General features: G+C 49.2%; 1 protein-coding gene across 1 annotated transcript; it reads left to right on the top strand.

Moving 5' to 3' along the window:
• Positions 1-1,615: 1,615 nt before the first annotated feature.
• Positions 1,616-18,732, top strand: MAP2K6 (mitogen-activated protein kinase kinase 6; the record flags this gene model as incomplete). Its single annotated transcript, XM_009951374.2, has 11 exons — positions 1,616-1,692; positions 2,600-2,648; positions 5,096-5,209; positions 6,746-6,865; positions 7,618-7,734; positions 8,203-8,254; positions 10,357-10,484; positions 11,205-11,282; positions 12,057-12,196; positions 15,127-15,172; positions 18,655-18,732. Coding segments are annotated over 11 exons (999 nt in total), but the record flags the coding sequence as incomplete, so codon positions are not given.
• Positions 18,733-24,942: the final 6,210 nt, after the last annotated feature.

The following is a 24,942-nucleotide window of genomic DNA, read 5'->3' on the forward strand; positions in this document are numbered from 1 at the left end:
TATCTAGAGCATCTCGCACAGCAGGGCTTGCTTCTCAGCTATGCCTTCTAGAGACCTTTGCAGTACACCTAAGAAAACTAGAAGGAAAAGGGTCAAAGAACAGCTTTGCTAACTGTAGAAATTCCTCCACTTGTTTTTACAATTTTTACTTCCTTACAGACCAGCTTTTACCTCTTGGGAAAACTGAGAGCTATGCTTCATGCTTCTGAGTGACCTTGTTTCTTTTATTTTACCTTTTTTTGTGCTAGACTAGAAGCTCCTTGGAGCAGAGAATTGGCTTTTTTTCCCCGCTCCCCTTTTTATAAATTTGCAGCTCTGTAGATTTCTAATACCAATAGCGAGTGTGCACAGTGGTTTCTAATAAATGCTTTTCCCATGAGGTGTCAGGTGGGTTGTCGAAGCCTGTCCTGTCCTGGAATGACTCTTTGCCAAGTGGAGTGAGTGCAATCCTGTCTTTTGGAGCAGACAAGGAGAGAAAAAAAAAGGCAAAAAAAAAAAAAAAAAAAGATTAGCAGTCTGAATTGACTAACAGCTTCAAAAAAGGTCGTTTTTGGTTCTCGATGTTGCACTTTGATCTGGCACCCCTCGGGCACTGGGATGCACAGACATCCATTGACATGAGTTTGTATCAAGAGGAAAAACAAACTTAAACTTGTATAGGTAAAGTTTGAAAGAGAGTGTTGGGAAGAGAGAGTAAAACCTATGCTTAAAAGAAAGACAGTAATTGGTATAAATTGTTAGGTTAAAAAGGTTTAACGCCTAAATTAGAAGCTTGTGCCATTTTTGGGGACCAGGGATTTTCTTACCCAGCCAAACAGCCAGATGTTTACCTTGGGGCTTTGCTGACATGACTTACGTTTTCAGGTTATTTTATCCATGAATTCAAAACCCCATGCTGAAATGTGGCTGTATATGTTTAGTCATAAAAAGGTTCTTGTGTTTCTCTAGTCTGCCTGGCTCTTGTGTCTGTCGGCTTGGACCCCCTTTACAGGAGAGCCTGCATTTGAACTGCTTCAGAGCTTGAGCTTCATCCAGCTCAGAAAAGCTTGGCTGGTCAGTGTGAACAGAAACAAATGTCTTTGAAGCCTGAAAACTTAATTCTGCTTTACTTTTGCTTGGTTTGCACAACTTTAATGACGAAGAGGTGAAACATCCGTTTGAACAGAGTCCCAATCTCATTCTGGACTTTCAAGATTGAATTTTAAAAAGATTTTTAATCCTGCCAGCATTCTCAGTTATGTATCTGGAATGGTTTAAAATCTCAGAAACGTTTTAAGGGATCCTACCTGGGTAGGGCTGACGAAGGAGAAATACCTTTCACTCTGCATTTTCATGTGGCCTGCCTTTGCCAGAGCTCTTGCCTGTTTTCTGTACCAAGTTGGCAGCCAGGCCTTGCAGGTCTAAATGGAGCGTTACTGAACAAAGGCACTTTATGTTTTGAACTCTGTGCCCTGAGTCTACACTACCAGCCTGGCCAGGCATTTGTGTTAAATAAGGTCAACAAATATAGACAAGCTGTGTTTTGCAAATTAAAACAAAACAAAACAACAACAACGAAAAAAAGCGCCTTTTTTTTTTTTTTTTTTTTTTTTTTTTTTAAATTCTGCCTCTTTCTTGTTTCACAGGCAAGAAGAGAAACCCTGGGCTGAAAATTCCTAAAGAAGCATTTGAGCAACCACAGACAAGCTCCACGTAAGTCTGCGAACACTGAGGCAGAATAAAAAGAAAACCATGAACCCCAGCTGCCTCCCAGCCTCTGCTAGCGCCTGCGCTGCCACGGCCAGGGCCAGCAGCAGGTCTGGGATGACAGGGACCCTTCACGAGGAACAGGGACAAAACGCCTACGTTAATTTTGGCACCATTAGGGAGGGTGATAACTTGACAACCCTGGTATTTCTCTTGTAGCCCCAGGTACAACCAGGAGGTTTCAGCCCATCACCCTTTACCCATCGCTGCCTGTGGTACATGGCTCATGTGCTGCTGCATGATGTGCCCAGGAAAATGAAAAACAGAACGGGCACCCAGTTTTAACCGATGTGGCACTTCTGCCACCCAGTTTGAGTAACAGATGCATTTGGTCAAGGCATAAAAATGAATCCCCTTCCTTACATACTCAGCCTTGCAAAAGAAAAAGGCAATTTGTGCAACTCCAGCCTGCTTGGCTTGCTTTGCTTCCTTGAGGACTGACTTTTATTAGCCTGTTAACCCGTGCTGTGTGACTTAGGTAATAATTTACAGTGGTTTTAGACCTTTATGCCCATTTAATCCATTTTTCATACAGGCTGGTAGAGATTTGGTGCTTGCCACCTGGCTTGCCTTTCACAGTGAAGCTCTCTGGGTTCCTGCGTGGGGAAGCTGGATGTGCCAATTCCAGCAGCTTCCTTCATGACCCCTTTTTGGGGTGACTTTGTGGATCTTGGCTGTATCTGTTGATTCTGCAAAGCTAGGAGACTGGTTAGGCTGCTCAGGGCTGCAAGGGCTGCTGGCCTGCTGGTGCGAGGAAGTGGCCTGGGGGACCAGGAGGGTTGTATTTACTCACTGAGGGAAAACTGATCTTTGTAAGGAATATTTCACATCTTTTCCCTTCTCTCTTCTGCAGGCCACCCAGAGATCTAGACTCCAAAGCCTGCATCTCTATTGGCGAGGAGGTAAGACTAGGAGTTACGGTGAGGAGAAGACCTCTGGGGACAGGTGACCATGCTGGGCTGGCTGCTGTGGTGCTGGTGGCTGCTTGTCCAGGCAGGCTGCTCGTGGGATTGCTTAATTTCAGCTAAAAGAAAGGGCAGATTAATAAACACCAGCTGTTTTAAACTTGTGGCTCATTTTGTGTGAAATAGGGGGTAGTTTCTGGATGAATAAAAGCTAGGAAGAACCAGCCTGGGAGCTTGTGTGAGCCCTGACAGTCACCTTCAGCCTCAGAGCCAGCCTGGTGCTTGTGCTTCTCCAGCAAGGGCTGTCTGTGTGGGACCGATGGCCCCATGGCCAGCTGCAGTGTGACCTACTGATTGTCACCGCTTTGATGAACATGTCCCCAAATGCTCACCCTTTGCATCCCATGACACCTGAGTCCCCTTCATGTTTTCCACCTTGGAAATTCCTGTCTTGCCTCAATAAGGTGCAGCTAAACCTCTGGAAGTAATGATTATAAAACAAAGGGGTTGCTGACAGCAGATTTTACTCTCCTTTGCAGTTCCTTTGCTGATTTAAAGCCTTCATCCAAAGTATTTCCCTTTGCTAATATAGAAGGCCTTCTCATCAGGAGTCTAACTCAGGGTAGATCTTCCTGTCCTGGAAGCCAATCCTTCTGACAGCATGGAAACCTGTCCACCTGATGTTATAAAAAAATAGCAGGGGAAAAACAAAACTGAGGACAGCTATTTTGATAGGAGAAAATGGCACAGCAGCATTCATAAAAGCACTTTAAAGCTGGGCAATAAATTTATTAGGTGTAAAAGATAGGCCTCGGTGTCAGCAAGTTAATTTATGAAGTGAAATACTAATCCAATAGTGTTTTATAATGTCTATCTTTGGATGCTTTTTTTTTTTTTGTTTTGGATTGTGTATTTTCCCTGGCACGGAGCAGGGGCTGGAAGGTAGAAAGAGTGTGAGATGCCTCTGGAGCAAAATGATGCAGCACCAAGGCAGAGAAAATGCCTTCTGCTAGAGAGAGTGCCTGCTCCAAGAAAGTCATTTTTCCCCTGCATTCCCAGGGATGAGGAAAAGCTCGAGCGCTCCAAAAAGGCTCCATGCGCAGAGGCAGAGAGCCCGTGTTGGACGGTGCAAAGAGAAACGCACTTGTAAAACCCAGAGCTCAGTCTTTTTTTTTTTACAGACGCCAATATGGGGCTACCTCAGAGGAACTGACATGCCATGGCTTGCATTTCCCACAGATCTGTTACCCGTCTGTCCAGCCAAGTTCCTTTAGGATGGGCACCCTCTTCCACCAGGCTTCCTGATCCCTAGGGAAAGCCACTTTCCCTCCTCTCCCTTTAAACTTTGCTGCTAAATTCAAGAGTGGCCTTAGAGAGTCAAAGTGCATTTTCAGCAAGGGTGCCGTTGAACAGTAGGAGCAGTGTCAGGCAGTCAGAGATGCTTAAACCTCTGCCGTTACAAAAAAGTGTTAGTGAGGGCTCCCTTTGCAGGAGACGTAGCGGTGAGTGAACGACCAGGAGCCCGAGCGCACAGTAACGCAGTGTATGGCCCCTGCCCGCCGTGGCATCCTCAGCCAGCACATTTCAGGCTGCAGGTTTTTTTCTGCTGTGCCGGCAAAAAGCGGTGTGGGATTATGCGCTGTGAATCAGTTCATTATAACCCGCTTCTTTCTGTAGGATGATTGACTGATGTGGTTGTGCGTTCAGCAAACAGAATAGCTGGTTTTAGTAGCAAAGGCGTATTTTAAACATCCAAAAATAATAATAAGCAAAAAATAGAGCTGCTGCACAATATCGCGGCAGAAAGGAGAAGGGCAGGTTAGAATGCAGGGCTCCAAACAAAGTCAACCTTTGTGTAAGGGCAGGAGAAAGAGATCTTGAATGCTAGACAAAATAAATCCTCCGTGGTTTGAAAATGGGGCACACTCAGCTGGTATTTGGCCCACCTACAGGTCTGGAGAAATAAGCTTTTACAGGCCTTAAAAAACCCTGGAGATATTTCCATGATTGTTTGTGGGAGGAGGAGGATGGAAGGAAAAAAAAGACTGAGGGTGATTCCTGGGGGAGAAGCTGCTGTGGTGGTTTCCATCCCAGCCCTTAGATGATGGAGAAGCTGAAAGTGCTGGCAGCTAAAGGTGGCTGCGGGGTGCAGGTGGCCGGTGGGGAGAGCATCCCACCAGCTCAGGATGCTGGTTGACACAGGCTCCCTGCTCATGCCGTTACGAGGCACGTCCTCTTCAGAACTCAGCTAATTACTGCACAGTAGTTAATCCTCCTGACAGCCCCTGAGGACCATGATTTTGGTTTTAGCCTCGTAGGGAGGGGGATGCACAGAGGGGAATTTCTGCACCAAGCAGGGCTAGATTTCAGGGGCGTTTCGCTGCTTGCCCAGCACCTATGCGCAGCGGCCACCTTTGTGCTGATGGGTTTTTTTTATCCCACAGAACTTTGAGGTGAAAGCCGATGACCTGGAGCCCATCTCCGAGCTGGGACGAGGTGCGTACGGGGTGGTGGAGAAGATGCGGCACATGCCTAGCGGGCAGATCATGGCAGTGAAGGTAGAGTGAGCCTCCCGACGTGCTTTGTCTGTGTCGTTGTGTGTGGGGACCCTCTGCGCTCCCGTTCGTGCGCGTTTCTAATCTCCCTTGTTCTGACGCATGCCTTTACTGAGATTTACTTCTTTCCTTATGAAATCCTCCTCCTACAGAGAGGCAAAGAGTGCCGAGATAGATTTGGGCCATTTAACCAAAAAAATGGGTGTGTTTTAAAAGCATGATGCTCAATGTGTTTCCAGCATTCTAGTGCACACAAACATATTGTTCACCTTTGCCTACAATATTCTTGTTTTTGCTAGGATTTTACAAGCTATTTGCCATCATTTTTTAAATATGGGTATTTTTTCCTAATGTAGGTATACCCTCAAATTCAGGGCTCAGCACACTAACTGTAATTGTAAAGAAGAGCATACTGTAAATTTAATTGCATAAGATAATTTTCTTCAGCTGTGACTTTTTTAGTCTTTTTGGAACAGGAAATTTTTGTTGGGATTTTCACATTTTGTCTGCTACAGTGGGATCTTGATTCATGACAGGCTTGTAGATACTATTATGAGAAATTTTCATAACAACAGTTTAGACTCATATGCTTGCAGCTTAGGGACATAGTCATGGGAAAATTTGTATTTTGGGAAGGACCAATTTTTGCTTGGCTGAATTTTAGCTCAAGTTTCCTTTCAGAATAAGAAAAAAAGAAAAAAAAAGGATGCAGAGCTGGAAGCTATGAGCAAACTGAAGGAAAATTCTTAGCTCCTCAGTTGTGGATAGAATTTGCTGTGGATGCTGGGATGTGTCTCAAGGCCTCTGTGCTCTGCATTTGATTGTCTTCTTTGCTTTGGTGTTCACCAAACTGCAAAAGACCTCTCTGAGTGTGATGGAAGATCTGAAGAGGTTATCAGGACTATTCAGGCTATTATTTGCATCTGTGATGCTGAACAGTTTAATTCTGTCACATTACTGACCTCAGGTGGCTTTGGCCCAGGAGCCTGGAATGTGTGTGTGACTTGTGTTGGACTGTGTCCTGTCCCTTTGTGGCTCTTCCCAGCTGAAGGTCTCCAGATAGTTCACATAAATGACAACTCTTCCCTGGGAGACTGGGACATGTCCATTTTCCAAAGCCATGGGGAGCACCATGGACTCTGGCTGCAGGGCTGGAGCCCTCTCTCATGACCAAAGTCTGCTGATGTAAATAGAGGTCCACTGCAGCCCCAAAAGTCGTGGGTTTTCACCAGCCTAGAATTTGATTTCCTGCTCCTTTCTCCTCTCCCCAGCCACAGTGACTTTTGGCTGTTGCAAAAAAAAAAAAGTGGTGTTTGCAGGGAAGAGCAAAATCACCTGCGGTTTGGGCTGAGGTGAGAAGACCCCTTCAGCCACCATTGCCCTCTGTGGCACTGGGGTGCTCCTGCCATGGGTGCTGTGCTTGTGCTGTGCCTCTGACGAAGAGGTGTGATAAAAGGGTAAAGGTGTGATGTCAAGGCACTGGGGCCAGCATGGGTACAGAGGTGCTGACAGCCAATGCTAAAATGCTTTGTCTTCCAGCGGATCCGAGCCACAGTGAACAGCCAGGAGCAGAAGAGGTTACTGATGGATCTAGACATCTCCATGAGGACAGTAGATTGCCCCTTCACTGTCACCTTTTACGGGGCACTTTTCCGAGAGGTATGGCATCCTGGAGATCAGCCGTGCTGCCCCTGGGAGATTGGATCCTCTCCCAGGCTCTGAATTCTCATGCCTAGACTCCCTCCAAGTGCCAGGGGTTTAATCTCCCCCTAGACGTGGAGACTTGGTACGGTGTGGATTTGCTCAATCCTGGCCTAAGGATCTGTCACATAGGTTTTTCTTGGCAAGCGAGGAGAGACATGGTCCCACATGAGGACGAGCCAAGGGCAGCCAAGCCCCAGTGCCAGCAATGTGCGAGGCTGCTGTGCCTAGAGGTTGGGGCTTGGTGCTGGGTTTGAGTGATCTGATCTGTTCGTGTTAATACTGTTCTGAATTGCAATGAGAAAGCCACATGGAGGAAAAATGTGGAAAGCTCTGAAGAGCAAGATTTATTGAAGAGTGTTAAGCATAGCTCTGCAGAGCTGAACCTGTCCTGGCTTAGCATTTGCAGTGACCAGAGGATATAGGCAACCTCAGTCCCGATAACTTTCAGGACTCCTAAATCACTGTGACTCTGCTTTGCAAAAAGACAGCAGAAAATACACCCTAAATGGTAGGGGACAGCACTTCATTCCAGCTGGGGAGGAGGGAAAGGGAAAGCCCAGTACAATTTTACTGGATGACTTTTATAAGACAGGGAAGAGGCAAAAAGGCCAGCAAAGGGCAGGAGCCAAAGAAGACCTTTGTGTGTGCAAGGAAAGGAAAGGATGCTTTGTTCCGGTAGGCAGGTATGTGCTTTCTTTGTCCTCCAGGGAGATGTGTGGATTTGCATGGAGCTGATGGATACCTCACTGGACAAGTTCTACAAACATGTCATTGACAAAGGCCTGACGATTCCTGAGGATATCTTAGGGAAAATAGCTGTCTCTGTGAGTATTGGCAGGGCGAGGAAGGAAGGGAAAGGGTGTTTCTCTCCTAAGCCAAGTCCTACATGAGCCAAGCTCCCTGCTGTATTTGCACCAGGAAGAGCATGCATGGTCTGCAGGCCAGCCCATGTGGACATTCCTAGCTGGCTTCCACTATCTAGTCTGGGGTGATGTTATTTATAAGGCATAAATACCCGAAATGTGCCTGTACCTGTAATTGAGAGGCGGCACAGTGTTAGATGTGGGGAGGGCCCTGCAGCTCCTTTGCCTGTCGTTAGGGTCCTGGAGCCCCTGGGAGATCTCTGGGTACCCACCATCACCTTGGGCTGCTGTGAGGGTGGAGGACTCGTGGGAGATGTAGTTCCTTTCCTCCAAGAAGGTCTGGTGAGGATGGGGTGGGTGAAGCCAGATAATATTTCCTCCTCGTCGTGGTGCTGCCAGCCGTGATTCACTCTAGATTTGTTGTTTCAGATCGTAAAAGCACTAGAACATCTACACAGTAAGCTCTCCGTGATCCACAGAGGTGAGTGCCAGCCTCACAGCCGTGACCGTGCTGGCGTCTGTCTGCCCTGCGCCGCACCCTCTCAGCCTCGCGAGGGCTGGCCTTGCACCCAGATACAGGGCTCCCAAAATCCCCGAGATAAAATGGGCCTTTGACGGCAAAAATATTCCCCAGCATCTCATGACTAGCAAAACCTAGTCAGAGGAAATGTCTGCCGGTTTGCTCTTTAAAAACTGTGTGCTGGTCCCAGCGTTTCCCTGAGGAGGAAGAGAAGCGAGCTCCAGCCTGATGGTGCTGGCAGAGAAAGGGCTGTTTCCCCCGGGCTGCATTTCCCTAATGCATGCTCTAAATCCATGGTCTGCTTCAACACCTCTGCAGAATTAAACTAGATTTTCCCTTCTCACCTTGATCATCTTTGGATCAGACTTTGTGAAGGCTTCTTCCCTAGCTCGGCAATGCTCTGTTCACATGTGGTGAGAGGCATCCTGGTGCTGTCGTGATGCCTCACGGTGTGACCTAACCATCCTCATCCCCTTCTGTGAGCTTCCCAGAGCACTGGTGGGACAGAATGGTTTGATACCTAAAATAGCCTCAAGTGAAGTCACAAATACCCTCCTTAAACTCTTCTGACATTTTCCCCTCTAGAGCATCTCAAAGATGACATGAACAGACTTAGAAAGAGACAGATTTGCAGTGTTGCTGGTTGACACCCTTATTTTTAAAGGGTCATTTTCAATTTGTCGTGAGGAGGAAAAAGCCCTCACTGGAGTGTGTGACTGCCAGTGAAAGGAGCATCTGAAATGAGCAGAGTTCAGCTCTAGCAGGCAGTCCAATTTTGTACCTTCTGCATGTGGCTGGGGGTTGAGTTTCTGCCTTCTGTATCATTTACAGTAGGTGGAAAATGCTGCTCAGCTTCTGTATTTCTGTTTACTTTTTTGATTTCCACTGAAAATTGTCTTATTTCAGCATAGTAACAGATGGTTGAGGATCTCAGATACCTGAAGCTTTTGATTGCAAAACGCTGATTAGAGAGCAGATGTTAATGAACTGTAAACCTCCCAATTTTAATAAGCAAGACTCAAAAGCAGCTTCTGGCCTCCTTCGGATGGTGTTTCAGCTCTTCTGTTTAATAGTTTATCACATGTAGACAAACGACCTTCTTGCAGAAGAGACCTCTTATTTCTGGGTGGCAAGAGGGAAAGGATTGCTCCCTTTTGAGGATCAGTGCTAGGACAAGAGAAAACAGGGTAGCCTACGCTACCTGCGCTGTGTTGAGATTTCATCTGGGATTAGGCTCACAGGGAGCAATTGCCTGCTGTGCAGGAAAGCACCTCCATGCTCTCGTGGATATCACTTACTAGTTTCCTTCTGTGCTTTAATTTCCCTTTCTGATGGTGATTATCACTGCCTTCATGAGCGTGATGCAAGTGTGAATGCACCAAGGATTATAAGGCCGTGATGGGAAGCAGATAAATCTGGCAGTAATAAATAGATGAGACACTGGCCTGATTTCCATAAGGTGTGGAGCACCCACACGCCTGCTGCTGTTCACATTGCCTTCAAGCTTGGTATCCTTAAAATTAAAGGCCATTTCTGAAATCTTGATCCTTGCCTTAGTTTACTGCTTCCTCCTTCCCCTGCAACTCCTGCTCCTCTTCACCCTTTCCTGCCCACCCCTCATCTTTTCCCCGTGGGTTTTTCCATTTGCTGTCATGAGACCAGATCCAGCTGGGGTTTGCCAGAGCTCCAGCCTTTGGCAGACATCCTTCGGAGATGCCCCCAGCCCTGCTGAGCTGTTCCCCTGTGAGCGCTCTGATGCCCGTGGCCATCCCCTGTGCAGTGGGGTACGATGGTCACGCGCAGGGTTACCTCCCGCTCCTCCAAATCAGGAGAGAAGAGTCTGCAAGTGAAGGGACACTTGCAGGACATATGACAGGCCCATGAGGCAGTCACCTGAACTTGCAGTCGCCGCAGCCAGCCTGGTTTCTGGCGTGCACAAAGCGGACGGATTTGCATGGGCACCTTTGGTGCCCTCTGCTGATAGGAAGCTCTTTGGCTTTTTTTTTGGCTTAGCGCAGCCACCCATGCATAACAGTGACTGTGGTCTATGTTCCTTCTTGCAGATGTAAAGCCCTCTAACGTGTTGATCAATACGCAGGGGCAGGTGAAAATGTGCGATTTTGGAATTAGCGGTTACCTCGTTGACTCGGTTGCTAAAACCATGGATGCAGGATGCAAACCCTACATGGCTGTAAGTTGAGCTGTGGAGAAGCTGTGTGTGAAAGCTGCTGCGGGGCAGCCGGAGGAACATGAGCCTGAGCGTCAGGTCATCCTAAAGGGGGAAGGATCAGCCTCCGGCATGTGTCCTGGGGACTCGTTTTGGAAGACGTATCCGTGAAGTTACTTGTAACAGGGCAGAGAGGGGAGACAGATCTCATGGGTGAGATGAGATCTCCTGGGCGCAGCTTCCTGCTGCCTTGTCACCTCCCAGTGACCTTGGGGAAGGCTCTGTAATTACTCCGTGTTGTGTTTTTGTGGTTTGCCCTGTGGGGACAATAGTACTTTCCACCTGGGAGGAAAAACAGCCCCAGAGATTGGGTCCCTCAGACTTCTCCCGGGAGCTGCTGTTCAGGACTGGCTCTGTGTGGAGCACGGGCACAGGGTGAAAATGGTCCTGGAGAATTGAGGCTTGTCACCCGCTATGTGCCAGATGTGCTGGGTTAGCTCCACCACCCCAGTCCCTGGTGCAGGTAATATCTGCTTCTGGTGACCCATTTCATTGCCTGCCCTTACGGACAAGGATGTGGGTCCAGATCTGGCCCCATGACAACCAAGGGACCAAGCTGGTGGCATAGGTTAAGTGGTCCTGGCCTGCCACCATGAAAGACCAGTCCGAGGTCGGTGAGCTCGGGGGGTGGGCATCACACTGGGGCCATCCCTGTTCCTCAACTGCCTTTGTCTCTGTTCACAGCCTGAAAGAATTAACCCGGAGCTGAACCAGAAGGGGTACAGCGTCAAATCTGATATCTGGAGCCTGGGGATCACAATGGTAGGGTGACCCGGGGGCTCGCAGCGATGCCAGGAGGGTTGAGTGTTGCCCATGGATTCATTTTCCTCCCCATAGGTCCCCTGACACTGATAGCACCGATTCCCTGGGAAGGTGATGGGGTGGGAATGGGAGTGCAGCTCTGGGGGTACCAAGGAGCACACCGCAGGGTTGAAGGGAAGGAGGATTACTCCTTGTCAACTCCTTGCTGTTTTTGGAAGCGTTGGTGGGTGCCATTGTGGTGAAGACCCTGCTGTGGTGGCTGCGGGCTGCCGGGAGATGGCAGCATGGGCTAAGGCGAAGGCGTCCGGCACCGCACGTCTGTCGCCTTGGAGCAGGTTGGATTTCAAGCACAAAAAAACACTCCCAGCACTTAGCAATTAGCAAAGTCCCCCTCAGAAGAGGAGGAATGGGTGGCATCTCCCACACAGTGTTTAGGGGGAATCCGTCTGCCTGCAGAGTTGTTTTATAGCACAGTTACCCTTTGCAACGTGGGGTTGTTTTTAACTTCTAAACTTTCCCAAGTGGCATCTAACACGAGAGTAACGGAGGATTTGGTATGGAGACTGCTGGGTCTCCTCAGGCCTCGCCCTTCTGCTGGGGGAGGTTAAACAAGATGTTGTGGCCCGGTGGGGTGAGGAAATGCCACGTGTTTTTGCGGGGCCTAAAAACACACACCCCTGGGTGGGCAGACAGGAATCCGAAATCTGTGGGGTGGGAAGGTGAGCTGTGGGGCATCCGCCCCTGATGCCTGAGGCGCGGGCTCTGTCTCCCCAGATCGAGCTGGCCATCTTGCGCTTTCCCTACGACTCCTGGGGGACGCCCTTCCAGCAGCTCAAGCAGGTGGTGGAGGAGCCATCGCCACAGCTCCCGGCAGAGAAGTTCTCGGCGGAGTTCGTCGATTTTACCTCGCAATGGTAAAATACCCCCTGAGCCCCGCTCGCCCTGGTCCTGCTCAGCCCGGTCCTGCTCACTCCAGTCCTGCTCACCCCAGCCCTGCTTGCCTCCGCCATGCTGTGAGGGAGGCTGAGGAGGGCAGGCACCGACGGCCTCCTGTGTCCCTGTCCCCACAGGCGTCTCTCTGGAGTCCAACCCGAATTTTTGAACAAAACATCCCCCTGGGGGAAGGGATGGGCCTTCATGCCCTCACTGAGCCATGAGGGCAGGGCTGGGGCTTGGCGCTGTGCAGAGCACCGGTGATGGTGGGTGTGGGGGTCTTCCCCAACTGAGGTGGCGGGGAACAGGCTTGGGGGGACATGCAGGAGGAAGGGATTTAGGAGACTTTCTCAGTCCAGTTGCCCCCACATGAACAGCACAGGGTGTCCGTGGCAGGTGCGGGCAGGCAGGTCCGCCAGGCCCCTCATGTCCCTGGGGCTGGTGCGGGGCGGGAGTGGGAGCAGGGCACAAAATGGCTGCGTCCTCCTGCTCCAGGGGGAACGCGGCTTTGAGGGCAGCGGTGGCACAGAGTTCACCCTGCAATGGCCCCTGTCTGCGGCCGTCCCGCTACTGGGGCCCTCCGGCTGCTGCACTGCTTTCCATGGGACTCAGAGCTGGAAGCAGCGGGAGAGTTTGGCTGTGGTGTAGGAAAAGGGTTGGAGCAGATGCGCGCTGTCTGGAGGTTGTGAGAGCTGCATAAAAGCACAGGCTCTCCCAGCACCCGAGGAGACTCACAGCTGCCCTCATCGTATGGTTCAAAGAGAGCTGGCAGCGGCCCCACGGCTCCTGACTGCTTCTCCCTCCAGCTTCCCTGGAAACCGCCTGGGAGGCGTTTTTATTTTCCAGGCACTGCAGTGCCATCCGTGCCTTGCCAAGTTGGCAGGTGGATGGTGGGTTTGCGTGGTAGCCAAGAAAGGACGGCAGATCGACAAATACAGAAATGTGAGACTGTTCCTGAGCTGCCAGCGTCAGGGCCTGGAGCCCGGCCGGCTCTGCTGTGACCCAGGAAGGGGATTATCAGCCACTTCTGCCTGGGGACTTCAAGTACCGACACTCAGATTCTTTGGAGTCTTGTTCAAACATGTGTTCGATGTCCCCGTGATTCAGCTGCACGCCTCTCTACCGACCCGCGCTGGGGAATACCTGCCCATGCCCACACTGCTCTGTGTCTATCAGAGGTGGGAGCTGGCTTGGAATAATCCTCTCACAAAATGCCCACCGTTTTTGCAAGGCCCACGCTGAGATTTTGGACCAGCTGCCTTTCTCTCATGCTGCTGGCTTGATACTTGTTATTGCAAAGTTGCCTGTTTGTGCCAGGCAGGCTGTTGTTCCCCACTGAGTATTTTGCTTTTGCAAGCACGGTGTCTTGCAGCTATAGCTGTGGGCTGATTTAGGAGTAAGGTGTCCACAGCCGTTCACGATGCTTGCGGTGAGAAGAATGACCCCGCTGAGCAGCACTCATGTCTTGAAAGCTCATGCTTTGGGGAGCACGTGGCGGTTCCTCTCTTTACAAATCCTGTCCTCCAGGATCACTGAAGATCCCTCAATGCCAGTGGAGTGGCGTGGACTTGGAAAAGTGTGCTTTGGCTGCAGATTGCACTAGTTTTGTGTTGTTGGAGTCTGAGAATTTTTTCTGATACCGAACCGGGTCACAGCAACTCAGCATATCGAGACTGGCCTGGCTTAGGCCCATCTCAAATTCAAGAGGTCACAGAGTGGATCACACCATCTGCTGCCCGGGGCAGCGAAAGCCTGATTACCTGTAGCCACTGCAGGAAAGTTCCTGGGATGTCTGAGTCAGGATCAGATCCAAACGTGGCTCTTCATTCCTGAAGATTTACATTGATTTCAGGAACTTGCCACCAGATTTCCTGGTATTAGTAACCTAGGAACAAGGGTTTTGTCTGTAGAGGGTCTAATTTAAGAGGATTATACCCAAATCCTGCCTCTGGACACACCTAACCTTCAAATTCACCTTAGCATCTCAGCTTGAGCTGCTTTTGAGCTCAGAGGATGTGACACATCCCGTACCTTCAGTTCGGCAATATTGGCACGTATCGTTACTAGGTTCCTCTGTTCATTCACAACATGACACTAAACATGAGCCCGCTACACACAGCAAGCAGGAAATATCTATTCAGTGTGTGTCCTCTGCTTCCTCTGGGCTCCGGCAAATCCCAGCAGAGGAGTGACTTATCATCGCCGAGGTTCTCACTTTTGTTTTGCTCAGTGTGACACCTTTTCCCCGCCACCGACGTGTACGTGTGTGAAGATCTTTTCAAGTTGCTCCAAGTATCTTTCCCCTAAATACACTGTCAGGAAGAGAGTAGAGATTACGTCCTGTCTTTTAAAAGCTATTTTCTGCTGGAGGGAAACCAAAATAACTTCCAGCTACAACCCTCCAGAGCCATCTGTTGTAGGAGAGGAGAAAAAAAGGATGTCCCATGTAACCGTCCCTGCTGATAACAGCACGGTGATAAACAAATAGTTGTACACGTGCTTCGGAGCCACTTGGTCACCGCTCCCAATCAGAGGCTGGAGGCTGTATATCCATTCCCTTAGTCGCTGGCCTACTGGATAGGACCCAAAAAGCCAATTGTACCTGGCCCCCAGCAACAGGCAGTGTCTTGACTGGTATATAGGGTGTCTCTGGATCTCTTGTTTGACCTCACTGCACTTGTGTGTACCCAGCACTGTGTACCATACGGGGCCTATGTGCAGGCTGTGTTGGCTGTAAGTATCCTCAAGGCCGAAGCTGTTTGCTTAACATACAGATGAATAGTTGAACTTATACTATAGGGACTTGGAACCTTGCTTTTGTCATGGTACAACTTTGTGGCCTTGTTTAAATTGCACACAGAATGTAACTTTGAAATTTTTTCTTTCTTTTTTTTTTTTTTTTTCATGAAAGCTTGAAGAAGAATTCCAAAGAACGGCCAACATACCCAGAGCTTATGGTGAGTGTGCCTGCATTAAGCAGTGTATTGGTTCAGAGCTGAGGTGGATTAGAATGAGATGCTATAGACAGGGTTTCCAATAGCGACTGGTGATTTGGGGTACTTAGCATCTCTTTTTTTCATAACAGATGTAAGAATCGTGGCACTTCAGGGTCTTGGGAGGGTGACTGCAAATCAGAGATGCCCTTTGAAATCTTGTTCAGGCGCTATTCTAGTCAGATCAGGGGAGAAAAATATGTAAAAGCAGTTAACAAATTTGCTAAGGGACAAGAATGAGGTCGTGAAGAGTCAGTTAGCGAGGATAAAATCCTCCTCTTGGGTTTGTGTGATGGCTTCAAACACCTAAGTGAAATGAATGCGCCACAGATGCTCCACATGGGCTTCAGGAGCTGGGTGGCCTGCTAGGCTTTACTGTCATGGTGCCTTGGAGAGGAGACTTTTTGGACAGAGTAATTCCTGGATGTTAGGGACAGAGACAAGTCTGTGACTAATAATTCCGGTTATTGAATTTAATCTGCTGCTTAGAGACTGTTTGCTGTGAGCGTGTCTAGGACAGAGGAATAACTAAGGAAGAAAATGCTGATAAAGGCTTACGACGGGGAAAATGCAAGGCAGTGCAGGGCTTTGAGGTCAGATGCACTTAACTGCTGATGAACCCCCAGCAGTGCAGACACTGGTGTATACTCAGGCAGAGCTCTGGGCTGGGCTGGCAAGAACAGGATCTGTGGTGAGATTTTTCTGCTGGGGCTCTACAGCTTCATAGCCTCTCTCTTTCCTGACTTTCTGGTATTGATCGTGGTGCTCTTAATAGCCGGCAAAAAGCAGGAGAGCTTATGAAGTCAGTGTTTCCCTCCCATAGGCATCTAAACCGTTTTTTGCTCTCACCTGATTCACAGCTTGCTAAAGTCAGGAAGATGCCTAACTTTGTAATTTCTGAAGATCCGGACCCAAATACTTGCCTGTCCCTACCTGCTGACCCTTGTGCGGTGCCACTGGCAAGATCTCCTGGGTTAAGGGTGGAAACTGCTGCAGAATTTCCTCAGGCATCGATGTCTCCTGCCCCATAGCTTGTAGGACGTGCGTTATGCCAGCCAGGGGATCAGCCTTATTGCTACCTCATGCTGTCTGCTCAGAGGTGTTGGGACCTCTGTGGTGTGAAGGTGCCAGGGTTTAAGGTGCTCTCTAGCTGCAAGGCATGCTGAAAATCCACGTACCTTTTGAACGTGAGTTGTAAGCAATGAATAATTCCTGTGGCATTTCTTGCTGAGCCCTGTAATGCAGTTAGACTATATATAGATCTGATTTACACATGGTTTACCCAAATACTGGTTTCAAACAAAAGGATGCCTGAGGTTTATGGCTTCGCCCCCCCCCCCCCCCCCTTTTTTTTTTTGTATTATTGAATAAATACATATATATTTTAAGCAAATTTCTGTAGTTTGCCAAATGGCCATTTATCAAAAAGGTTCACCGGAGCAGCTTCGTCTGCTGCAGCATTAATACCCATTGGCAAGCGAGTGCATTTCTATTGAATTAGGTTCTTGGATCACCTCTCCAGAGTATCTCAATGCTGTGGTATTTTATGGCTGACATGACTGTTGTGAGGTCCTGTGGTTGAGGGTTGCTGTTTTGTTGGTTTTTTTTTCTCCCTTCTCTCTCTCTTACGGCATTAACTTGCGGTGCTGGATTGGACTTGTCATTTAGACCAAGACTACTCCCTTGCTTTCCTGAGGAATTGAGGTTTCTCATGGAAAATATGACTCTGGGCTATCTTGAGCATCAGGAAAGCTGATACGGATGCTTAATTTCATTTTAAACTCCACTTCCCCAGGTGAAGTCGAGCATGAAACTACTGCAGGACTGGTGGTCTGCACATTGCATGGAGCACATCCCACCTGGCACGGGACGTTTTGAGCTATAACTAGCCTCGGTTGTTGCAAAGGGGTTGGGTTCCCTGAGAGACAGGGCTGGAGGCTGCCGCTGCCACCCATGTCACGCGTGCGGGTGCTTCCAAGCTGTGGTAGCTCTGCTTTGGGTGTGACTTAGCTGGGATGGGAAAGCAGTGGCATCACACTGGGATAATAACACAACAGGCCATTTGGGCCATCTTTCTGGGAGTTGTTGAGGACGCTTCAGTTCCTGAGACTGTCTGACCCAGGAAGACCTTAAATTATGTCTGGATCCTTGCCTCAGCCCATTTCAGCTCTGTTTCCCACATCATTGTGTTTCCTCTTCCTTGCTGCTGTGTCTCTGGGTCTCTTCCTGGCTGCTCAGAGCTGCCATTTTATTCCCTGGATAACTTTCCACTCAAGCCCACATTGGAAAGTCTCTTTTCTTTGCTCTTCTCCCTCCACTTGGCCACTGCCGTAAATGATCATTGAAACAGCCAACGCTCAGAGACTGAGGTGATGAGGGGCAGCTTGAAAAACTCTGGAAACCCCAAATTGTCTTTAAAAATCTGGCTTGAAATGAGAGGGTCAGGAATCAAACTGAGCTCCCCCAGCCTGCACATGGGAAGCACAAGAGCATTTTGCACAGAGTGGAGGTCACCTGTGAGCCTCGCAGGGCCCCAGCTGCCTTTTGGTTTTCTGTGGCACATACAAACACAATTTATTTACAAATAAATACGATTAACTGCCGGGACAGTGGGTGTCAAACAGTGTTTTGGTGATTCCAGGTGGAAGTTGGCTGATCTCAGCTGATGTGTTGCAGCCCCTGGTAGCAAACTGGCTCGCTGGTGCTAGCGGAGAGGGGCTTTGCTGTTGCTGTCAGGGGGCGTTTGGTTGTGGGGTTTTTTTTTCTCCTTATATGTATTTTTCCATTTGTGCTGAAATGGAGGCAAGATTTTCTGGCAGGATGTCTTCCCATGTTGGTCACGATTAAGTAGTTAAACATACAGCTGCGGTTGGCTTTCCAGCCAGGATGGCTTTCCTCTTTGCGGTGGTTAGGGATAAAGTAGCCATCTCCTGCTGCGAGTAGGAGCAATTGCAGGGAAGAAATGAGACTCAAAAGTCACCAGAGGGTAAATACACAGATAAAGCAGGAAGCTGAGGGAAAACCCACTGCAGTCAGCCTTCCTGCAGGGTTTTCCTTGCTGCCATCGGAGCTGGTGCACGGTGGGGTGGGTAACCACCATCTCAGGACGAGCATGTCTCCTCCCGGGGCACCGCAGAGCTGCGAGCCAGCGTGTGCCGAAGGGCACAACGCGCTAGAGATGGAGGCAGCATTTTTTAATACTTTTTATCCCAGACAGGGCAGGGTTTAGAGGGGATCCAAGAGGGCAGCACAAATCTGACGCCTTCATGAAGTGGCCCCTTGGGCTTCCCGACTTGCCGCAGCTGCAAAACATGGAAAGCTCAAATTATGATGCTAGTGACAAAGTCTTTTTCACCGTCTAGAAGATGGTCTGAAAAGGTTTTAGGTTTGGTCCTCAGCCTCGTGAATAATAAACTTTTCTATTTTTTTTCTCTTTTCTTTCCTAGCAACATCCTTTCTTCACCCTGCACGAATCCAAAGAGACAGACGTCGCCTCTTTTGTCAAACTCATCCTGGGAGACTGAGAACTGGACTTGTAAATGAATTGCCCTTCTGTGGACTGGTGGGTGCAGGGGAGGGGCGCGTGGCAGGACTTGTCATGAAAGCACCAACAGAAAGTCGCCGTGTTTTGTTTTGTTTTGTTTTTATTCTGAGAAACCCCTGCCTCGCCGAAGTTTTTAAAAGGGTTCTTTGGTATCCATAGTGACATAGAACGAGCTGGCTAGTGAAATGAATTTTAATAAGGTTGGTAACCTTAAAACAAAAACAAAACAAAAAAAAATTTAAAAGAGTGATTTACATATTTAATGACAGTCGAAGTCCTTCTTCCTAACTTTCTCCTTATCTCCTTTCCCTTCCCCTTGAACCAGAATTTGCTTTGTCATGGTAATAGGTGCTATGGTAGTCATGAAGTTGTATGTAGATTTATATTTTGTCCCTTCCATTATTTTAATATTTATGTTAAGTGCTTGATGGAATAGATTTCTGTTTTATATGAGGATGAATGCGTGGTGACGATGATGATGCTAAATGAGGCCACAGCAAGCAATAGTTGTAGGGCTTTGCTGGGGAAAAGGTGTCAAAGGAAAAGAGAAAGAAGAGAAGAAGTGTCTGTGTTGTGGAAAATATTTAATGTGCATCGTAAAAAAGAATTTATAAACAAGGATCTCAGCTCAGCTACTCGAGCTGCTTTTGCAGCGTGCGAGGCAGCATCGCTGTAAGGGAGGGAGGCCCCAGTGTCCGGCAAGGTCGCCTCTTCTCCGGACACTGTGCTTCAAGTCGAGCCGGTGTGTCCCAGCCAGCCTGTGGCCTGCGGTGCACTGCCAGCCTCCTGCCTGGGGAAAGCCCCTGCCCTACCTCCCACCGACGTACTCTGCTTTATTGGGCAAGTGATGAGGGCTGGGAAGACATTGCTGGGATAGTGGCTCGGACAAAAGCCCCAGAGGGAAATAGATTGTCAGAGAAGTTGCACAAAAGATCGGGAGGAGGCTGCAGCGGTCAGTCCCCACCTGCCCGCAAGCCCAGCAGCGTTGCAGTGCCCGGGGCTCCCTTGGGCTGGGGATGAGCTGCTTTGGGCCTAAAAGGGAGTTCCTCTCTCCTTCTCCAGATGAGAAAGGATAACAGTACGCATAGCATGACATCTGTGAAAAATGGGATATCTCAGCATGAATTTCCAGGGCTCTCAGCATTGCATCGGCAGCAATCCCTCTGTGCTTGCCCACAGACTTTGGGAGTGCTAGCGAGCTCCCCTGGCGCCTGGGCCGGCCTGCGGTTTGGGCCGTGTCCAGCTCTGGTCGGGATGCTGAAGGCAGCCAGGAGCCCTGGGCTCCGGCGTGGGCTGCAGGTGTCCCCCTGTGTAGAGCTGCAGCCTGGGAAACCACGCAGGGAAACCACAGCTCACCCCTACCAGGAGCTCGTTGCTGTTGGCCCGGCCCTCAGCGACAAGCTGCTAGCCAAGGGCAGGAGCTGCGGGGCCGTCGGGGTGGGAGGGGAAGGCGGCAGAGCACGCTGCTTTTAGGTAACAGTTACTGCCTAGGGAGAGGGGGGACCGTGCACTGCAAGGTGTTGCTGTGAGTCTGGAGCAAGGCCACTGGCTCCAGATGAACGGTTTGACTGAGCCAAACCTGCCTAGCTGCCTCCCTTGGCTATGGGGGCCTTTGCCTTTGCCCGTGGCTCCTTCCCCTGGCCCTGCGAAGGAGCGTGCCTGTGGGTGCGGCGGTGCCGAAGCGTGCACGCGTGCCTCGTGCCTCTCCCCGTGCTTCCCTTCCCCATCCATCGCTTCGGCGCAGACTCTTGGAGTCGAATCCCAACTCGAAGCATGCCTTGCTCTGCAATATTTAAGTTGTGCAGGATGTAATTCCGCCTGGGATCCAGCCCTTTTCTTGCCCAGTGGCTCCAGTCTCTGTTGGTGCAGGTTGGGACTGACCCGAGCACCTGTTTGGGAAGCCATCCCTTGGAAGGGCTGATGGGGAGGGCAGTATTTAGAGCAGGGGTTCCCAAACGGTGGTACCGGTACCTCTTGTGCCAGGAACATGCCGACCACTTTGAAGAGGTGCACATAGACACCGCCAGTGCCTGGGCTGCCACTGTCACCACCACAGCCGTGGCTGGCAGTGCCTGCAGAGGTGGCTGTGAACCCTAAAATAGTGCAGCTCTGCGCTGGGGCCAGCCCCAAGGGAGACAGGGGAGCGTTGCTCATGGGGATTTATCGATCCACGTGCCCCTCAGCTGCAGAGCAGGGTGGCTTGAGGAGGGCTCACAGGAGTCGAGGTGCGGGGGTTTCCTTGCTGCGAAGAGCTCACGGGTTGTGCAGACTTTGGGGCAAAGGTTCCCTTCCCTCAGCTGTGTTTCACAAGCCTGCCCAGCCCTCGTGAAACGAAAAGCTCCATATTCCGTTTTGGGTCGAGGGGAACCTTTCAGGTTACATTTTGTGGCGGATGAAACACAAGGATGTTTTACTTCGCAGTGTAATTTTAAGAGGCCTCGCATGGCTCATAATCTGCCCTCTCATGTTCCATGGTGTGTGTGTGTGTGTTTTCTCTCTCTCACTTTCTCAGAGTCGCAGAGCTGTTTTGATTGATTGTCCTCAGCTGCAGCTAACAGTCCAGCCAGCCAGTTTATAGAGTTGGTTCCAGCATCAATTCTCGCTTTGAAAAACATGACATTTAAAACCACCCTTTGGTTTTCCTACATATGGATCTGATGCTTTTGTTAAAGATAGTTTTTGCCGCTTTTCTCCTGGAATATAAGTCTCATTTGGACACCCCATCTCCTTGACCTCAGAGCACCTTTATTTCAGTGCCATTGTAATTGACAGGTTGAATTTATGAGATACTGTCAAAGTTCAGTATTAATAGCAGATATTAATGTCACCAGCATTTTCCAATAGAAAATTAATGTCAGTTTTGTCTGCAGCTAGTAACCCTCTAAAACGATTCCTACATGCCTCAACACTACATGCTGAGTGCTTTCTTTTATGCTTTTTGCTCTTGCAGTGCTTGGGCCGTCTAATCCCTTTGTTTAATGACATTACAATAGGGCACGCAACAAATCACTTCACTTCCCTCCTGATTCTCCATGACTTTGTTCCTTTAAAAGTCATTTGCATCAGCCCAGAGTAAGTGTGGATCTGTGTGACCAGTGTGAATGAAAACAGCGATCCGAGTGATCACCACTGCGGAAGGTAGTTATGGCAGGAGAGAAATGCAGACGCTGTCTGTCTGTCTGTGCATCCCTCGTGGCACGTACGGACACAAAGCTTGGCCTGACCTAGGATTTTCTTAGAGAGAAGCCTGAGCTGGTGGCCTCAGCACAGGGAGGAGAGTCAGGGACTCCTGTGTGCTTAAAAGCTCTGAAAACATGCTGGGCTACAAGATGAAAGTCGGACTCTTTTCTCTTTCATTTGATTGTAACCTCTGTGAAGATGAAAGCCCTTTGGTCAGTGCTCAGAACTTTGCTGAGCACAGGGCTGCCTAGGACAGGCATGGTTTCTGAGACATCAAGTCTTTCCCCACAGCCATGCCCCCTGAACAGCCAAGGTGTTGAGGCTTAAAGCTGTTCTTCAAAAAGCTCTTTTGTTTCCAGACAGCACAGGACTGTCGGCACCATGTTAGATTGTCCTGAACTGGGATTTTTAAACTGCGAAAGAAGCAGGTCTCGTGCCATAAACCTGAAACAAACCGAAACCACGCTGGGGAGCAGAGGGGACAGAAAAGCTGCTCGGAGCTCAGCACGAGCTGTGACCTGGACCAGCTGTGGGAATTAATCCCAGCACAGTTAGCCATTTGCAGGGCAGGGAGGGCCTCTCCGCTCTGCCACAGGCAGTGGTTATCGGGCTGCATGAACGGTGCTCAGCCCATCCCCGTGGCAGGCAGCGGGGAGACCACCAGGGCACGATGTTCATCCTCTTTTCCTCCACCATACAGCCCTTGATGTTCCAGCAACCTCCTGGACACTTGAGGCCTTGCCATTGCTAGAGCTCTTGAAGTGTCACTGGCAAGAAAGCTATTTTCTGGGTCCCCAAGAGCCCACTGGTCCCTTACACCTGAAAGAGTTCGAGGGCATCTGCTGGTTAGTTTTTAAACCACCGGGTTCATGCTGCTGCAGTGGGTGAAATGCCCATCACTTCTGGGGTTTTTCCAGGTGTACAAAACTTCACACAGATATCTATGTACTGTTTTTCTCCATTTTTCCTGACTTTTGTTGCGTTTACTGGTGAGGAAGGAGCAATGTCTCTCTTGTTAAAGAGGTGTGAAACACCATTTCTATAGGAGACTGGCCTCCCCTGTGTGATGGAGAAGGCAGTGGGTGGGTCACTACTCAGAAAAAGCTCTAAAAAAAGGTAGGCAGTGTTGCTCGCAGTTGTTCAGCCGGTGAGGTGGCTGTGTGCCTGTTGGGTCAGTGTTAGCTGCACCTTCTCTTGGTGGGAAGGGGCTGCCAGGATCTTCACCCTTGCAGCGGAGCAGTGCTTGGTGCTGAGGGCAGAGACACCGGCATGCACAACCTCAGCTGGGATTTCTCCATGCTTGCTGCCACCTAAGCATGTACCTGCCCATTTCTCTCCTCTCCTAGACATTTTGGAAGAGGAAATCCTTCTCGATCAACGCAGCATTACTTTGGTGGCTGGTCTGATGTAGTTCAGACAAGGTTCCCACCAGCTCCCTTGTTTAGTAGACCTCTTTTTTATTAAAAACAAAACCCAAACTCTTCTCTCAGAAAAGCCAGCCAAGATGCTCTTTTTTTTTTCTCTCTCTTCCATCTTGTTCCTCTTAGAGGAACTCTGGGAGCCCGTCTTGGTGCTTTCACTCTTTCACATGCCAAAGATTGCTACATCCCTCTTAGTTATGCTCCTGCCAAACCAGATCTTATAGTCTTGCCTCAAAAATCATCCACTTCCCTGCTCCTTGGGGTTCCTTTTGTTGCTGTTGCTTTTTCATTGAATTTCCTCATGTTTATTGACATGTCTATTGTTGAGCTTCCTGGCCACATGCAGCTCTCTTTTTCGGATACAGAGAAAGACAAATAGTTGCCTTCACTGGTCTGCCCCTGCTGTTGGGGAAATACTGTTAGTGATCTGATTCCTACAGACGGGGATGGGTCTCATTTAGAGCTAGGGTCATGGAGGGTGTAAACTGGCATTGCTCCATTGGCTTGGCTGGAGTAAGGCCAATTTTGTCCAGCTGAGAATCTGTCCTTAATGTCTAAACAGTTATTACACACTAATAAAGATTAATGATTGTAAATCCCCACGGATTATACATAAAATGGCAAGTTTTACTCATTAATCTTTATTGCCATATTATAGCTGTTTATGTTAGAGGAGTCATCTCTCTCTGTTCTGAACATGCACTTAGGAGGTGGGGGTTGAGCATGGGGGCGATGAAGGGTGGACAAAACAGACCAGATGTCTATGTGTTTTACAGTCTGTGTCCTCCCCCCAGGTTGGTTGTTTCCTTGAAAGCCGTTAACCAGCAGCAAAGGATGTATCACAGAGCTTTGTCTGCTTCGCTGGCCTCTGGCTGAGCTATAAAACCCAGATTGTTTCTGGTGAGAAGGGATCAGATCTCCTAATTAATATTTCAGCTCAGCCTTTACTGGAGCAGATGGATAATATGAAATTCGACGTGCGCTTTGGCAGGCCGGAGCTCTGCAGTGCAGTAAGATTCGCTTTCCCGGACCGTGGCTGGAAGAGATGCTTTTTGTGCAGTAGGCAGATGTGTTGCAGGTTGAAAGGACACTGCTCCTTCACATAACCCCACACCATAAAAGCAGTTGATTTTGTTAATAAAGAGGGCCAGAAAAAGCTCAGTTGAATCTCAGCTTTTATGTGTTTGCAGATGCATACAGACACAGCTAGGAGCTGGTGGTGCCAGCAGTCTGGACACAAAAGTTCATGTGCTGTATAAATGAAGAGGACTCTAAAGAGAGTGTAGTAAACGGCAAGGGTGGTTTTAATGGCATAGGGACAAAATGAGTCCTCTGATAAACAGCCTGTGTCAATCCACCTGGAGCTGATAGGGAAGGCTGGAGCAGAAAGAGAGGGCAAAAGAGGCAGCCACAGACTTGATCGAGTACGTAGCAGCCTGTCTCCCATTTCTCTTGCCATGTTCTCCTTCAGGCCCAGATTTATAGGTAATGGGTTTGCTCACAAGTCCCAGATAACCACTGCATCCCCATTTCCAGCAAGAGAAACAAAATCTAAAACCTAAGACACCCACGAGGAACAACTGCAAGCG

This window comes from Leptosomus discolor, chromosome 15 (assembly GCF_034619465.1).
Source record: "Leptosomus discolor isolate bLepDis1 chromosome 15, bLepDis1.hap2, whole genome shotgun sequence".
NCBI lineage: Eukaryota > Metazoa > Chordata > Aves > Leptosomiformes > Leptosomidae > Leptosomus > Leptosomus discolor.